Here is a 19,675-nt window from a genome sequence, read left to right on the forward strand (position 1 = left end):
CGGTAAGTTTTTCGAATTTTTAATTAATTTAGAGTAGTTTTGAAATTAAATTGGAATGTGATATTTAGGAGTAGAAATAAATTGATAGGTTAAGCAATAGTGTTTAGAGATAATGTAGGGTTCGTTTGACGTTTTAAATGGATGATCAAGCCACCAAAAATAGATTTTGTAGTGGCTGGACTGACTCAAACGCCATTGTTGCGTTTCTGAGTTTCAGTTGCTTCCGTAGATCCATCTACGGAAGAGATGAACGTTGGGGATTTCCGTAGATGCATCTACGGAAGCACCTAATGTTTTGAAACAAAGGTACTTCCGTAGATGCATCTACGGAAAAATCCAGTGTTTTGTAAATAACATACTTCCGTAGATGCATCTACGGAAGAGTAATTTTCTGTTTTTTATTTTGATGTTTATTTATAAATATGCAGTATCTAAATCGAGCTTTTTTGTATCATAATGTAGACATCATGCCCATGGCCCGGATAGAGACATTCATGGGAGGACCACACAACACGCATCCGTCCGACGAGAACGGTCGCGTGTAGTATCTCAGGTCACTAATGGAGCAACTGTTCCACCTGATTCACCTACGACGTCTCATACACCCGCCTCAACAATACCTTCTCCATCACCCACTTCAGCCGGGCCTGCTCCTTCACCCGTCGGGCCTTAACCATCTCCTTCCCTCTCTACTACTGCACAACGGAGGCCTCGAAACGATCCTGAGGGTTCCTCACAGATGCTACCACCCTGCAGACGTCGTCATGACACTACTTCTACTTCTACTCCTGATGCAGGATCTGATGTGCCACCTACGTAGGGCCACGAGGATGAGCCGGTGCCAGCCTATTTGGTACCCTGGGGGTCCTGTAGACGCATCCCTTTTGACAGGGTATGACGAACATGCAGCTAGACGTATATGGGATGGAGAGGTACATTTTATTTGCGTCATTTTTACCTTGCTTATTATTAACCGTTTTAAGTTTTTAAAAATTTCAGAATAGGGATCCCCAAAGGTTTTACAATTATGGGCAGATGATTAAAGATCCCGCACAGCCTGACGAGCCATGGTTTCAGGAGGTACTGGCAGCTTCAGGCATGAGGGACCTCTGCATGCTCGACTACGATACCATACATAATGGTATGCTTGCGGCCTTTGCGGAGAGATGGCATCGTGAGACATCCTCATTTCATCTACCCCACGGTGAGATTACCATCACCTTAGACGATGTGGCATGCCTACTTCATCTTCCTATCAAGGATACCCTCCTTTGTCATAGTAGGCTGACGAAGGCGGAAGCTCAGGAGATGTTGATTGCTGAGCTAGGGGCTGATCCCGATGACGCCCTTGAGGAGGTGGAGAGGACACGAGGGGCCCACAAGTTGGAGCAGGCTACACACAAAGAGAGGGTGCTAAGATCCTACTTCCTATATTTGATAGGCACTCAGCTCTTTATGGACACGAGCTCGACGTGCACAGATTGATAGCATCACATGGTCCATGAGGAGGCATGGGCGACGCTAGCAGAGCACGACTGAAGTTGTGCCGAGGGGTGCATTACATGGTACTATAGAATCTCACATCCATACATGCTTCCAGCTGCAGAGGGAGGTCCTCCCAGACCAACCCACGAGGAGATTCTCCGTGCGCATCAGGCTCAGTTGGACAACACTGAGGATCTTCTTTCTCTGTGTCGTCAGATAGCTGACAGGGGCATCATAGCCATTGCAGAAGGTTTATTCCTTGAGGGTACTGCTTTTAGGCGTGTGCTGGATGATATGATTAGGATGGCAGAGAGTGCATTTCTGTATCTTCGACATTGTGCCAGGACTCGTGGGACGCTTGATGCTAGGGGTAGAGCTAGCAGATCCCTTCGTGGATTCGGAGGGGATGCGCATGATGGTACGCAGGAGGATGCCTGACATACTCAGTAGTTATATTTGATGATGTATTTATATTTATTTTTGTTTGTATTTGATGATGTACTCGACACTTTGACCGACATTATTTATATTGTATTTTTTTTGTTCTACCTATTGTTGTCTTTAAATTGCATTACTGAATCTGAAAATGTATGTCTTTATACATGGAGTTTCGTCATAAAAATGACATGAATTCAAAAAAAAAAACATACTGTTCCGTAGATGCACCTACGAAACACTATATTTCACCACCTTCTGTAGATGCATCTACGAAAGTATTATTAAAATGAAAATAAGGTGAAATTAACTGTGTTTTCTTTTATTTTATACACTTCTGTAGATGCATCTACAGAAGGAATCATTTTTTAAAAAAAAAATAGGGTGCTTCCGGATGTGCATCTACAGAAGCAGGGGACAAAAATGGAAATTTATGTGGTGTGTAAGAGACTTATGTGGTGGGTTGAGAAACTTTCCAATATAATAATATATAGGCTGTAACTATCTTACTCGTGCGTTCGCACGGGTACCCGTCGTTTTCGCGTATTGTGATTGAGGGAAATAAAAGATGATAGGGAAAGTGTTATTTTGTTCAATATAGATATTATTGTAGAAGTAAATATCCTAAAAACAAATATGTAAAATATAGAAATTTCTTTTCAACAGGTTGGGCCAAAGTTTGGGATATATTGATTAAAAAACATTATTTTCCCCTTAATATTCAATATTTCGATCGGTAACTTCATGTTCCCGTTAATATTTAATATTTTGATCAGTAACTCACGTTCTCGTTAATATTGAATATTTTATTCAGTAACTTCATGTTCCCGTTAATAGTCAATAATTTGATCAGTAACTTCATGTTCCCACTAATATTCATTATTTTGATCCGTAACTCCGTATTCCCGTTAATATTCCAAATTTGTTCCCGTTAATATTTAATATTTTGATCAGTAACTTCATGTTCCCGTTAATATTCATTATTTTAATCAGTAAGTCCGTGTTCCCGTTAATATTAATTATTTTGATCAATAAATTCGTGTTCCCGTTAATATTTCAAATTTATTCCCGTTAATATTCAAAAAAATTATCAGTAAAAGGTATCAGTAAAAGATTAAATTTGGGTTAAAATTGAAAAAGTTATAAAAAATACTAATATTAAAAAATAGAATATTGAAAATAAAAAGTAAAAAGTAATTAGGAAAATAAAGTTTATATGTTGTTTTATTAGTATGCAATAAAAATTGGAAAGATCAATTATTTGACTTAAATTATTAATGTTTTACCAATAGTAGAACAAAATGTGACCTGCATAAAGAACAGACAACACAATGTCGATTGTCCAATGCAATAAACTTATTCACATTTACTTTTAACTTACTAACATTGGTTCCTGTTAATATTGAATATTTTAATTAATAACTCCATTTTCCCGTTAACATTCATTAGTTTGATCAATATCTTCATGTTATGTTTAATATACAATATTTTGATCAGTAACTTCATGTTCCCGTTAATTTTTTATCAATAAACATCATTTTCCCGTTAATAATCAATATTTCGATAAGTAACTTCATGTTCCCGTTAATATTTAATATTTTGATCACTAATTCATATTATCGTTAATATTCAATATTTTATTCAATAACTTCATGTTTCCATTAATATTCAATATTTTGATTAGTAAGTTCATGTTTCCGCTAATATTCATTATTTTGATCAGTAACTTTGTATTCCCGTTAATATTCCAAATTTGTTCTCGTTAATATTCAATATTTTGATCAGTAACTTCATGTTCCCGTTAATATTTATTATTTTGATCAGTAACTCTGTGTTCCCGTTAATATTCATTCCTACTAATTCTCCCTTAACAACTCTTAATATGTCCATATACTTAATGACATCTTGCCACTTAGTAGCCGTTAGATCTTATTACTTATTCTCATGCTTAGAGAAATATGGATGTTACATGAATCAACAGTATAATTATTCTTATATATAAATATTTTTGTTTTGGAATTATTTATAATTTTTTTAAATCATTAGTAAACTTATTTGCGTTATTATTCAATATTTAATTAAATGTGTTAATATCATTACCATATGCGCGTACCATATCAGGACTTGTGTGTTCGCACAAGTGATAATTTTTGTTTTGGAATGGTTTATAAAAATATTTAAATCAATAGTAAACTTGTTCTAGTTATTAATTAATATTTAAACCAATAGCTTAATATCAGTATTATATGCGCGTGCTATATCAATACCCGTGTGTTCGCATGAGTACCGGTATGGTATGTTAAGTTCTCGTGAATTATTTACAAATTTGAAAAAATAAGGCATTGTGATGAAATAAAGAAAAATTAAATAATATATTAATTATTCATAATCAAAATAGTTTATTATTTTTAAAAGAGATAATATTTGAATCAATAAAAAATTTGTTCCCATTTACAAAAAGAAAGAAAGTAAGATTCTCGTATTTGGATCACTCTTATTTTTTCACACAAATATTTATTCAATTATTATTATTATAGTTGTATACGTAAAATTCAATGATTAGCCTTTTTTTTGTATTTAACTTAAATTTTAATATTTCAATTATTTTATATTATATATAGAATATATAGATAAATATGTATTAATCATTGATGAGGTTGTTCCCGTTAAAATTTTAAATTTTATAAATGACAAAAAATTGTACGATTAATAAAAAATATCATACAATTTTGATACTATTTATTTATACATTACTTATGTTTCATTCAATTAGTATTTATATTGAACTTCATTTCATTCATTTAGATTATATGCTTATTTTGTATCAAAAAATATGCGATTTTACTATCAACTTATAGATTGAAAACTCTATACACTATTTTAGGTAAAGTAATAAACCATCTTGTTCCCGTTCATAAATAATTACCCGTTCATAAATATATAATTATTTGTTATGTGATTCTCATATTTAATATTTCATTGTCCTTTCATTGTGAAAATAGCTTTCTTCTTAATTTAAACCAAGTCATAATCTCATATAAAATTAAAATAAAATTATAGGTTATATTAAAACTGGAAATTAATATATTTGATTAAGATTTATTGAATTATTTAAAGTTATTTAAAAAAAAATTATTCTATATTTATATTTTTAAATAAAAGGATATATTGTTGAAGTAATTGATTCAACTAATGACATGAATATTTTTCTGTTTTTATTTTTTCACAGTATCAGTAAAATATTTTCACCCATAATATCGTAATTTTTTTTATTAATTTATAAGTCACACACACACACACATATATATATATATATATATATATATATATATATATATATATATATATATATATATATATATATATATATATATATATATGAGGAGGGATCAAATTACACCCGAAGAGTTACACCACGAATTACACTCGTTCAATAACTGCATCTCGAAATAATATTTTTTAAATTCAACCGTTGGATTGAAACATAATATCATATAGATCATACCTATAAAGTTTGAGCTTAATCTATAATGATTTACTATATCATCAAGATATCCAAAGATTAACGTCAAAATGAGCTTTCATATAACGTTAATTTTGATGTTATTCAATGACATAGTAAATCATTATAGATTAAGCTCAAACTTTATAGGAATGATCTATATGATATTATGTTTCAATCCAACGGTTGAATTTAAAAAATATTATTTCGAGATGTAGTTATTGAACGAGTGTAACTCGTGGTGTAACTCTTCGGGTGTAATTTGATCCCTCCTCTCTCTCTCTCTCTCTCTCTCTCTATATATATATATATATATATATATATATATATATATATATATATATTTAAATTTTAATTAATATACATTATGACGGTATATTTTCATTTATTTGCATTAGTTATACAAATATAGATGTTATTGCAATTAATGGTATATTTTTACAATCATTGGTTTAGTTATTTGTACGACTAATATATAGTGTAGAAACTAACCTAAAGAGCATTATTTGTTAACATAATTGTAACGTAACACTAATTTTATAGACAATAAGAGTTATGTGATGCATGTTAAAAATAAAAAATTACTTAACTTTAGAGTAAATAAATTATTACTTTTAGTATTTTTTACAAATAAAACTATTATTTTAAAATAAAGATTATTTTAAATGCATCACTTAATTTTTTTAACATAATTTAAAAAAGTAAGTATCAATAAATTTATTATATTTATGTTATTTATTGATATTTTAAAACATAATTAGTTTATTAAAATTTTTATATTTTAAGAATAAATTAATAGTATTAAAAGTCTAAAGTTTAGGATTTATTTATACTATTATATCATTAAATAACATAAATTATATTTAAATTAATTTTTTAATCAATATTCATAAAATATAAGATTTGAGTGTAGTCATAAAATAGCATAAATTATATTAATAACTCTAATTAATATTAAATTTACCAAACAATATATGTACTTTGTTATAAAAACTCTAATTAATATTAATAAATCGTTTATTTAATTTTTAAAATTTAATTAAAAACTTCAAATAGAAAAATTTGAATCGTTTATATTTATTTGACTTATTCTATTTAATACTTAATAACATATAGACAATAAGAGTCATGTGATGCATGTTAAAAATAAAAAAATTATTTAACTTTATAATAAATAAATTATTACTTTTCCCCTTGACATACAGCTTCATCAGAATATTATTTACAACATAGCTATTAGATGTAGTTTAAGTAGAAGTCTTCAAGGTCATGTGAGCATAGAACACCTATGTATTGAAGACTAGGTTCCGTTTGTGAGTAGACTTGTTGACTCATCTCCTTGATCATTTTGATCGGTTGTACTTCATGGTTTTTGGAAATAAAAAGTTATTTTGATTCCAAAAATAAAAGTATATTACTTTTAGTATTTTTTACTAATAAAACTATTATTTTAAAATAAAGATTATTTTAAATACATCACTTAATTTTTGTTACACAATTTAAAAAAAGTAAGTATCAATAAATTTATTATATTTATATTATTTATTGATATTTTAAAATATAATTAGTTTATTAAAAAATTTATATTTTAAGAATAAATTAATAATATTAAAAATCTAAAGTTGAGGATTTATTTATACTATTTTGTCATTAAATAACATAAATTATATTTAAATTAATTTTTTATTCAATATTCATAAAGTATAGGATTTGAGTGTACTCTTCAGTCATAAAGTAGCATAAATTATATTAAAAACTCTAATTAATATTAAATTTACCAAACAATATATGTACTTCTAAAGATAAAATAACCAAAAGGCCACACAAAGGAAAACGTTTTATGTGCTTTTACTTGAGTTACAGTTATAAAAAATCTAATTAATATTAAATATTTATCAAATAATATATGCACTTCTAAAGATTAAAGAGCCAAAAGGCCACAAAAAGGAAAATGATTTTTGTTTCTTCCACTGCTTCTACTTGAGTTACAATTAACATAAAGAAGAGTTACTCCTGAAACATACACAAAGAAAAGTTTAGCAAAAACTTATCTAGTTGTTCTGCGATCAATGTATGAAACTTTAACTAATATACTAATAAGCCAAAACATCAACACTGATAAAGCTATACTGATAAAAAAAATTCAATTCCATTCAACACAAAAAAAAAAATTCAATCCAAACCATTTAATTCACAATAATAGAAACTTGAAAAGATGATTAAATCCTATTAAGACTACCAACCTTGCACCATCTTTTGGAGGACTTCCACCCTAAAATAAAGATTTATATCTGAGAAGGTTTCATAATATTAAGAAATCAATAATACACAACGCAACATTGTAAAAGAAAAAAAAACAAACAATAACATTAAAAAAAAGTAGAGATAAATCAAATGTATCTAAACAATAACATTAAAAAAAAGTAGAGATAAATCGAATGTATCTAAAGAATAAACTTTCTTCATTTCCGAGAAACATGATGTGTCGGTGTCGTGTTTTTGGTGTCCTTAGTATGTAATTTTAAATTTGAAAATGCTCCTAACCTGAAATAGCTCTGAAGCAGCATTAACATTCCCTTCTTTGAGCTTAGCCATTGTCAAATCATGATAACCATTCCTTTTCCTAAAACAACCAAATTCACACAAACATCAAAAATAAATTGATTCAAATCCTAAAACTTGAAAAAGAAAAATTTTAAAAACAGAAATAAAACAAATACTTGTTTCTCTCTTTCTCAGATGCTGATTTGTAAGGAACATTACCACCATAAAAAACAACAATCGATGTTACTTTATAGTACCGAAGCAGATTCACTCTATGCCTAAAGTATTCAATGTAACGTAATTATTTTCACTATCAGAATCAAAACAAAGTTCCATAAGACATAAATAAGCTAAAACCAAAACAAAAACAAATAAAAAAAATCAATACAATGAATGAGTGAATTTCAAAACGGGATAAAAATAGATTTTTACTCACCTCCTTTATGAAGCCATGAATATGCATCAATACCCACCTGCAGATTTTGCAATGTGAATGAGAATAAGCTATGAGAATGAAAAATTGAACACAACCCAGATAAAATTTTGAGGAAAAATCAAAACTTTGTCAAAATAATATTAAATCTAGCAAACCATTAACCATGAAGCAGTAAAACATTTCATTCAGAGCACGGTCATCGTCGGATCACCGGTAAAACACAACAACCATTTCGAATTCGACGTCCACCACACTCACCGCTAGAAATTCGTTGTCGTTGCCACAGATCTACCACCGCAATAAAAAAATCCTATAAAAAACAAACATTAGAACACCAAATCAATTAAAAGAGAAAACTTTCAAATTTCATAGTATCAGTTATACCATTCAACAACTATATAACATCAAATACTTTCAGTAGTTTAGCAAATTTAAAAAATCAATTCAAATTAAAAGAAAATTTAAAACAGAACAGTAAATCTGCTGCGGAATTATATGAATGGTTGTTACCTTTGTTTCTAGATTTCACTGGTGAAACGGCGACGGAGCATCATCAACCTTCAAACACAACAAAAAAATAATAAGCGATTAGAATTAGAAAAAATGATTCAGGAATTGGTTCGGATAAAAATTCACTGTTTTAATTGTTGGTTTGTGGTTCTTGAATCAAGGGTTATGTGATGTGATCGATTGATTTTGTTTCGGTACCATCGTTATGGGTTTGAGGTGAATTGAGATTCTCAACGGGAAGTTAGGGATTTGGATATGGGTGAGAGATAAAATGAATTTGTGAGAAGATTTAGTTATTGGGTAACGTAATGAATTTTTTTTTTTTGGAATTGGAATAGAATCCGTTCGGTAGAAGAAAGAAAACGTGAGAAACAGTTTTTAAAATTGGAATTGGAATAGATACGTGAAACAAAAGGTTGAGAGAATAGAATATTGAGGCTGCTGATGTGGAATATTGTGGAGACAACCGCTGATGTGGACAGTCCCATTTCAAGAAAAGGGAGACTTTTCTTATATGATAGATTAAAAAACTATTAAGTAAAAAAAATTAAATGATACAAAAAATAAAAATCACTTGAGTTTCTTCACATTTATTTATACTTATTAATTAAACCTTTACAAAGTCCCACATCGATTTGTATGTAACTTGTTGAGGGAAAAATAGCTTATAAATATAGAATTATTTTGACGCCTAGACCTTCCCTATGCAAATTCAAGTGCTTAAATTTGTGGGGCCAGTAAAAGGTGAAGTGAAACAGTTAAAATATTGATCGAATAAAATAATTAAAATTTAGTTACGCGGTTCATGCGAACTTCTGCTAACCCTCCGCGTGGGACCAGTTACAAATTAGTTCAAAATTTTAGTATGTGAAATATTTTTGCTAAGTTCGCTGGGCACGTTTTTGCGAATTTTGTAAAAATTATCGCGAACTGGTTTGCAAAATTACTGTGTATCGGTGCTCACGTACCAATTCGTGGTTCGTTAGGTTAAGTAGCGAATTATGTGACTATGGTTCAAAATCAAACCGATCCAAAAGAAAACCACAAAATTAAATTGGACTAAATCGAAATCGCAAAAAACCATTTTTGGTTTAGATAAGTTTGGGTCAGTTTTTAATAAATCGCGCGGTTCGGTTCAGTTTGCGGTTTATATTTTATAAACCAAACCAAACTGCATTATGTTACAAACCTAAAACTTCAATTAACTTATATTCAACCCAAACTCAAACCTATTATGCCTTAGTCTTATGATTTCATTTAAGTCGTCTTAAATCTCTCTTAACGGTATTGCGCTTTCTTCTCATCTTCTTTTCCAAGTACATATCACCTCTTCTTTTCTAGTTTTTCATCTCTTAAGTTCTTTCTTTTTTATCTTATTATTTTTATTCTACTGTTCTCTCTTCTTATCTAATCTCTCTCATCCTCTACTATTTCTTTTTCATCTTCTCTAATCTTTCATCTCCTTTTTTCAATTTCATCATAATACTTTTGATATTGTTTTATGCTACTATTTTATGTTTTTTATTCCACTTTTATCTAATATAATTTTTTTATATTAAATGGAAAGTTGTTATCCAAATAGGATGAATTTTGTGGTTATTTGGTAACGTATAAATGACTAAATACAAAGTTATGTTGTCATTTATATGTGTATGTATGGCTCAATAATTTTTTGTAAAAAAATCGAACCAATCCAAACCGCATTGGTTTGGTTCAATTTTATTTCTAAAAGTCAACCGAACCACACACTTTTTTCTCTTGCGGATCGAATGATTTTTTTACGTAAAAACCGCCCAAACCGCACCGCGAATACTCCTACTTATCTGAATTGACATGAGTGTCAGATACCGATTCAAAGAATGTTAGGCTACGTTTGCGAGTTTGGAAGGGAGGGGAGGGCTTTGTAAAATAGGAAGAATCGAGTGAAAAGAATAAAAAGATTTTGGGTATGAGGGTTTTTTAGGGTTATATTTTATTTATAACACCAAAAACCTCATATAATGGGGGAACTCAAAAATTGTATTGAAGGAGGGTTTTGAAGGGTTTACATAAATTTTCCAAATATATTTTAGGTTGTTATAGTATTCTGAAAATTAAAACTTTAGTAATGATAATGACACTTTTATCATTCTAAACGAAATTATTTTTTCAAAAAATGTCAAATATTTTTCTATATTTTTTTAAATTTTCGTTTTCGGAAGCCTTCCCCTCCCCGCCCCTCCAAACTCGCAAACTTAGCCTTAAAAAAATAAAGAAATAATTTTTTGAGACACTTGGTTTAATTTTTTTGACACATTATCGTTCATGTGTCATACAAATGTCAAACACCGCGACACACCTACTTTTAGAGGTATTAGTGCTTCATATATTCAAACCTTCAATTTTCACACTATTATAAATCACAGCCAATTCTAAAGGAAAATTTTCCATAAAGTTATAAAACAAAATTCCTCAAAAGAAGGGGGTGGCAAAATGGGTCGGTCTTGTCAATCACGCTTGTTTTATCATTTTTTGACAAGGAGAATCAAGTTTTAGGCACACATTATCTACTATGTTCGTCCTACTCAGCCTTTTTTTTGCGGGCGCGTGCATTAACATAATATATTTTGCAATTTTTAGACTTTAGGAATGCAAGGTTTGTCGGGCCCGACCCACCCTCATTTTTCGTGAGGCGTACTAATGTTTTAGGTCCACACTTCTACTATGTTCGTCCAATCCTATTTTTTTAGACTTTTGCGGAATAGAGCAAAACGGAACGAACATGCCTATTTGTCATCCACTCAAAAGTTACGTAGAGCATATAGACACAACACTAAAACAATTTAACACAAGATGAAGAAATGATGAACAGAGTCAAAAACAAAAATTAAATTTAAGATTCTTCTTAAGTAGTGTCTCTAAAATAATTTAAGATTATTTCAATTTTGAAAAATTAAATGGTGTAGTTCTTTCATTTTTTTTACTTAATTGCCTTTTCCTACTGTTAGGAGATTGAAATTAAGGCGAATCTAAAATACAACAATCTAAGACTTTAATGGATGTGTATTAGGTATATATGCATACGATAAATCCAAAGTTCAATATTAGATACACCACAGGAACCATGTACGACACATTCCTCGTATATTTGATAACAAATTGTGCATATGTATTTGACACATTTCCTCGTATATTTGATATCAAATGGTTAATCCAAATTCCCATATTCGGATGCACCCCTAAGACAATATTGTTGGTATAAGTTATAGTGGCAATTTTGGATAACATACATCACAATTCATTCATAAACTAAATTTTATTTCCAACAAAAAGTGAATTTTGATAAGTTATTCACACATCACTCATTTGCATAATTCATTCACACATCACTCGTTTTCATAAGTCATTCACATATCAATCATTTGCATAAATCATACATAATTCATAACATAACCAATCAAAATCTTTACATTAAAATAAAAATTCAAATATAACTACAAGGTATATCTTATGTCCTTGTTCCTCCTTTTCCTCCTATAATGCAGTGCAAATCGTGCCTCTGATAATATTGCATCTAAAGTGACACTCTCAACAGTTTCTTCCTAAAACTCTCCCCTAGTTATAACATCTCTTCCAAGCGCAATAATACGGTGAGATATAAGTAATACATTTGCGACATGGTCTGCCCTTGCTTGTTCATCTTCTAGTAACTCCTAATGGACTGACCTAGGGGGATTTCCTTCTAGCACTAGTGTCATATAAGAATGAGACACTTTATAAAATCATTGGATGTATTTGTATATCACTCCATTGACGAGGATTTGACACACTACATACATTCTCTAGCACCAGATGCTCATGGTAGTCGGCAAATCATTAGCCAACACAAACATAATGAGAAAAATAATAACGAGCATAAAAATCCATATTTTGTTATCCATAATAGGGTTTCGATTTTGAAATATGAATTTTCAAAGAGGCAAATACAAATTGAATTCTAGATTTTCTCGTATTTGAGAGAAATCCTAACAATCACCCTGCATCCTCCATTGCATAATGATTCAATGAATGATGTAACATAATGTAGCTTAAGTAGTTTCTTATGGACGTAACCTAAGAATTTTAATTAAAATCATTTAAGGAATTTTTATTGCATGGATCAAAAACATAAAAAGCAAGATTGAATAAGAAGTTTGTCAACAGTGAGAGATGAAGCTGCTTGTCTTGAATGGAGAGGAGTAGAAGTTGATAAAGTTATTTGGTTTGGAAGCACATAAGTAGGTAGTGAGAGAAAAGGTTGCAAAAATGTTAAACCCAAATTTGTGAGAGCTTTGATGTTCTTGAGAGAATTTTTTTTATTTGAACTGTAAGAGAAAGGACATGGAAAGATTGTCACACCACTTAAATGGTAACGTCCAAATTTTAAAGTTTGTATGGTGCATCTGGATTTTATAATCCGAACATATTTTTTACTTTCCTTTGACGTGGTTTTGATATTGAGTTTGTAGTGCTGGGGTGCGTTTGAATTTTAAAATCCAAATAGTAAGAAAGAGATATTTTTGAATTTATGTGAGTAATAATATAAGGTGTAGTGAACAATTTCTTTGAAATTTGAGATTTTTTCAAAAGATTTATCAAAAAGTAGTCATTTTTTTTCCTAAAGTGGTAATTTTTGCTCTTACTTTTCAATTTTGAAATGGAGGTCAAACATCTTTATTGAAACCAAAATTGCAAAAATGTATGAGTTTGGATGACAAAAGACAAAAAATTTAATATGAATGATTTAAAATTTTATTTATGATAAAATATAAAATTATGAATTGATAAATTATTATTGGTCCTAGAGTTGCTTATTATCGACTAGTTTTATTATATATCCTATTTCTAACCCTAATTGTCATAAGTTATACTATTTACAAACCCTAACTTAGTTTCTCTTTTTCCTACTTTGCCATCTATTATTAACACTAAATGAAATTGTAGTCATCATAAATATCATTTTAGTTTCAGACGATTTGTCAATTTGTGTGTATATGTATTATTTAATTTATTGTTGTGTGTATATGCATTACTTTATGATTTGATAAAAACCCTTTGTTCATGTTGTTTTAAGAGGGAGTCTACCCTATAAAACCTTAATTCTTTTATATCTTTTGTTTTTGTCTATGATAGAGGGCGTGTCACAAAATAAGTAAGAATCTCAAAGTGTGAGGAAACATAATCTCTAGTAACATCATTGTGTTTTCTTGCAGTAGAATAAAAAATCAAGAGAGAGAGAGAGGGGCGAGAGGGAGTTGATCAATCTCTGAACCATCACCAAGAACAAGGAAACCCATTTTTTCCAAGAATCTTGAGAGAAACTAACATGTGTTCTTCATGCACCAACACTTATATCCTTGTTGATACCTGGTGATTAGCCTCCTAAAATATGGAAATTGTGAGTTTTAGCTCTATGTGTGAGAGATCCTCTAGATACTATTCATCATCTTCAACCTTTGTCAAGAACCATTGTTATGGATCTCAAACTCTAAATATTAAGTGTTAGAGGTAGACCAAAGGTACATTAGAAAATCTAATGTTTTCTTTATAGTTATATTTTTATGTATCAGTAGAAGAATCGTTTCTTGGACATAGATTTCGCTTGTGTGTCATTCATAATGAGAGAAGAATTTATGTATACTCCATTGAAGACTTTGGTGAAACCTTGTGAAGGTTGTCTCAAAACAAAGTTGGGGGTTATCTAATTAATCGAGGCTAATGGCAATTGTTCAGACAAGTCTCCATCAGATTCAAGAAAAGAATGTTGCAAAAATGAAGCTTGGAGCAGGCTATTGTGGATAACAAGACTATTTGATCAAGATCATTGAGGATTTATTCAACCCCCTTCTAGACCTCGTTCATATTTATATTCCCAACCTACACTAAGAACACCCTAGTACCTTCCTTACTTCTCAATAACGAATAATCCTGATAGCTAGTGCAATATTTGTTCTTGTGCAAACCTAAACATAAAATAGACTTCCAAAAATAGAAGTAGGCATATGGAATACCTCTTGCGTTAGTATTGTTATAAATAGAGATAGCGTATAAAAATGGAAAGATGGAAATGCAAAGGAAAGTAAATAGAGACAGAGATAAGAGAGACTCCACAAGGATTTATAAAGGTTTGGTCGATTTCTTGTCCTACTCTTCTTCCCCAAAAAAATTTAGAGTCCCAGTGATAATTTTTTTGAGCTTTTACCAAGTTATTCTCATGAACTTTATTACAACTGGATGGGAATTTTCACAAGCTCACCCTTAAACCAAGTGAAGCTTTTTCACTAGCTAAGCTCACAAACCAATAATTAGATGTTGAATGGAAGATCTCGAAAACAAAATAGAAGTTTTACCAGGATAAACTCAACAATCAAATAACATAAATTTCATGAGAATCACACTATTGATAAAATAGTTAAACACCAGTACAACAAAATTATTTCACTCACAAAGGCAATAAGGAAAATTTTAGTGATAGAAAGAATAAGAGAGATAGAGAGAGGGGGAGAGAGAGAAATTAAAGCAAGAGAAAAATGATTTAGAATTGAATTATGGTGTATAAATATTGAAGAGGCATCCTCCTTATATAAGAGAAAATATAGCTCAAAAAAGGAAAATGATCCATGAACTTTTTAATGCTCATAATCAATTATGCCATATGTAGAATCGATTAGTGCAAACATGGAAAGTTTTCAAATACGTCATTAATAATCAACTATCAACCTTAATAATCGATTATGAGACAATACAATTGACATGATCGACTAGAACTAATGGATAATAGATTTTTAAGTGTAATTTTCATCCATAAGGGATTATTTGGGATTGCAATCAATTAATTATATGCGAAAAACATTTTCTAGTGATTCTATCAAAAAGAAAGGGTCCTCAAAATCCTTGTGACTGTGTGAGTAGTAACTTATGAGTCTCTAACACTTTTATAATACTCTTGTCACTGATGAACTCCGCTAAGCACACGACTACTCAGACGAGCTTTCATACTTCATCTCTTTCACAACTTTGAATCTTCAAGATCCTTGCTAAGCTATCTTTGAGTTTAGCACTTCACTAGGATTTTAAAAATTCTCCCTAATTATGCTTGAGATCACATTAGGAAGAGCAACATCATCAAAGACAATTAGAAATATATTACCAGATATTAACAATAAACTAGATTAGAAATATCAACCAGATTAGAAATATATTGAACTGTAAGGTTAACATTCCAACGTTCAAGTAAGTGAGAGAATAAGGAGTAATGTGAGAGTGAAAATGAATTTGAATATTTAAAATGACACGCTTTTGTCCTTATATAGTGAAAGTGGTTACAACCGTCTAAGTGAGATGAAATGCGATATGCGGGGTAGCTGTTGGATCTAATCAGATAATATTATACTGATATTGCTTGATAAATACCTCAACAAGCTCTCCCTAACTACGAATACAGGTCTTCTCTAACTGCATATACCATTCCAATGATGCCTCACTTAGGCTATCTTAGAAAAAATGCATCTCCAACTTTTCATCCTCAGAATAAGCAGACATCTTTCTGTAATATGCCCTAATATGAGTCTTAGGACAAGTTGTTCCTTTATACTTATCAAATTCTGGGACTTTGAAATTAGCAGGAACCCTTATACCTGGTACCATACCTAGGTCAACAACATTTATTCCAAAATCACTCTGGCTTTCCATGGCCCCCATTCTTTCCTCAAGCATACAAATATTTTTCTGAGCTTCAGAAGGAAATCCCTTATCAGTATTGTGCATAGAAAACACATCACCATGATTATCCATCTTCATTTGGGGTATATTAATATCAACAGGCCTTCTTCTTTGATGCGCCAGGAACTCTTCGGTGAATCATTCTATGGAGGAGGATCATAGGGTGAATTATTCACCACAGCAGGATTGTAACTAGAAGGTTGACCTTGGTTAACAGCGGGTTCAGTGACAACATGAGGTCTTTGAACAATTGTCCTTAGTTCTTCTTGACCATGAGGCATGGCCTGAATTACATCCATAATCTGGCTCATCTGGGACCTCATTTGTGTCCTCGTCTCAGTAAATTCATCACGAAGTTGCTTCATAGCTAACTTCAGATTGTTGCGAGTTGCGTCTTAGTGAAACGTCAAGTTCGCAATTTATGAAGAGAAAACCAGATTAGAATAAAAAATCCATCTATTAATACCTGTAATGAATGAATGTATGCGTGATGATGCATGAATGTATGCAATGTTTACATTTCCAAGGGATCCTGAAGTCTTGTCATTTATTAAGCATAACGAACAGTAATAAAATAAAACAAGACAGTAGACAAAGAAAAGGTACATCAGACAAACCATTCATTTCATTCAACGAAAGATAATAAAGGATTGCAATGAGTTCATTACAACCAAAAGCTACAAAGATAAAAATAAAACTCTAAGAATCATCTACGAACCCCAAGTTGGAAAGCCCTCCCTAACCAAGGTGCTTCTTGTTCCACTCCTGAGCCTCTTTCAAAATTTTCTTAGTTGCTTCATGCTTTGACCTAAGAATAAACTATTGAACAAGAGTATCCCTTTTACTTATTATAACCTCCAGATGACACCATTACTGCTCCCAATGATCATTTTCTCCACACACTTTACTGCTTGATAACACTCTTGGACGTTTCGTTTTACGTTTTGTTACCCATTATGCTTAAAATTTTGAGTCATTTAAATTTATAAACTTATTTTAAATCTTATTAAATCTTGTGATATAATTATTTAAAAAAATTAAATTACAAATTTTAATAGTCTTGCATAATCTTTAAATTTTTAGAAAAGAAACCTTTTTTTATACAAAAGTTTCTAATCTAATATACTTTTTACTTTTACTTTTCCATCCTAAAAAGTAAACTGTTATAATTATAATTCACTATATAAACAAAAACATTTCAATTCTAACAATGAATTTAAAGTAATTTAATACTAAAATAAAAAGGACATATTAGTTTACTTTTATCTTTATATATCTTGAGAATATCTCATTACACCCCTTGGATCTCTTAGACATCTAGCAAAATTTCAATTATGCCCCCTACTTCCGTAAATACATATCAGGAAGTACCTTTTTTTAAATAAAAAATTAGTTTTTTCGTATGTGTATCTACAGAAGAATTTTAAACTAGCGTAAGTTGACAAAAACTACAAATAAATTCAGTTCAGGTATTGTTCCGTAGGTACATCTACGGAATGACACCAGAATATTTCGTAGATGTACCTACAGAAACATCTGATATAGTTTGAACCAGCATGATCACTCTCCCATTGTCACATTTCTTCTTCAACACTCACTCTCACCACCATAAAAAACCTACATCATCAATATCATTTTCCATTCCAAAGCTCTAATTTTTTGGTGCAACAAATCAAAGGGAGCAAGAGAAGACTGAATTTTAAGTAAATAGTCATCTTTATCCATTGCATTGCCCACATTATGCATCAATTTTCTACAAAAAAAGTTATGTTGCTTCCGTAAGTACATCTACATAACGTGTTGAAGATGAACACGTTCCGGAGGTGCATCTACAGAAGGTGTCTGTGTTGTTTTTTTACAGCAGTCTTGTAATTTTGTGTTATTTTTGTTATTGGTTACGAATAAGTATGGTACAAATCAGAGCATGACACCGACGCTACTTTAAACGGACTAGCCTATAAGTTATCCTCACCAAGCCAAAAGCCGCTACTCTTCAATATGAAAAATGTCAACAGTAAGGGTGAGTCTCATTCGCAATTAACAAATATTATGCGTTCATAAATAATAAAACGTTATAAGTATACCATTCACCCAATCACAATATATTCAGATTTTCAGACATGCATTCAACAACAACAACAACAAGTACATCACCAAAATATAACACTGGAAACCATCCATTCATGTTATAACAATAATGCATATGAGATACACTGACTCTATGCATGTGGTACCAAACATGGGATTAACCCATCCGACCGATCTAAACATCACCGAGATACGACCCTACCGACACAAATTTTACACAATGGGAATTATGCCCTCACTGATCCAAAAGATCATCGGGATTCAACCACCAAAATTATTATGAATGCATGCACATATAAAATACTTACCATCACCAATAACGATGAACAATTCATCTCAACACCACATCACCGAATAAAGTATGTACATGTCGTCAACATCATTTAAATCATTCACATATTCATCTCACAATCATAATAATAATCACAATCAATCCATCACCACATCAAATACATTGTTACACCTAACGTCATATGCACACAATGCTTAATTTCACCAAACTAATTAAATCGGGATTTTAAAATAAAATCGGCCATTGCCCATTTCACCACTTCATCATATAGAATATTTAATTAGTTTCGCAACATCCAAAACGGAACTCAAAACGGATACACGGTTTAAAAGATACAAATTTTAGAAAATAATTTATTTTTCAAAAACACACAGCAGTAACCGGTTACCTCAATCCAAGTAACCGGTTACTGCATCTGGCAGAAACTTTTATTTTGAAAAACCCTCAGTGGTAATCGGTTACCTCAATTGGGGTAACCGTTTATTGCTTGACGGACAAACCAACATCCCTATTCGTAACAGCGGTAACCGGTTACCTCAATCCAAGTAACCGGTTACTGCCTCCCAGACAGCAACAATAACACTAAATCCAACAGTGGTAACCAGTTACCTCACCTCATTTAACTGATTACTTCACAACGGAA

General features: G+C 30.9%; 1 protein-coding gene across 1 annotated transcript; it reads left to right on the forward strand.

Annotated features, from left to right (window-relative positions):
* The first annotated feature begins 830 nt into the window (after positions 1-830).
* LOC131626964 (protein MAIN-LIKE 1-like) lies at positions 831-1,485 on the forward strand. The gene is made up of 2 exons (XM_058897797.1): positions 831-932; positions 1,000-1,485. The coding sequence occupies exons 1-2, from the start codon at positions 831-833 to the stop codon at positions 1,483-1,485; spliced, it is 588 nt and encodes a 195-aa protein (XP_058753780.1).
* Positions 1,486-19,675: the final 18,190 nt, after the last annotated feature.

This window comes from Vicia villosa, unplaced genomic scaffold, assembly GCF_029867415.1.
Source record: "Vicia villosa cultivar HV-30 ecotype Madison, WI unplaced genomic scaffold, Vvil1.0 ctg.000339F_1_1, whole genome shotgun sequence".
Classification (NCBI taxonomy): Eukaryota; Viridiplantae; Streptophyta; class Magnoliopsida; order Fabales; family Fabaceae; genus Vicia; species Vicia villosa.

What these genes read in the sequence shown, in the direction of transcription:
- LOC131626964 (XM_058897797.1), top strand. Translation starts at nt 831, where the DNA reads ATGAGCCGGTGCCAGCCTATTTGGTACCCTGGGGGTCCTGTAGACGCA. An exon ending in GACGTATATGGGATGGAGAG is followed by an intron (nt 933 to 999) that starts GTACATTTTATT and finishes TAAAAATTTCAG; the next exon opens with AATAGGGATCCCCAAAGGTT.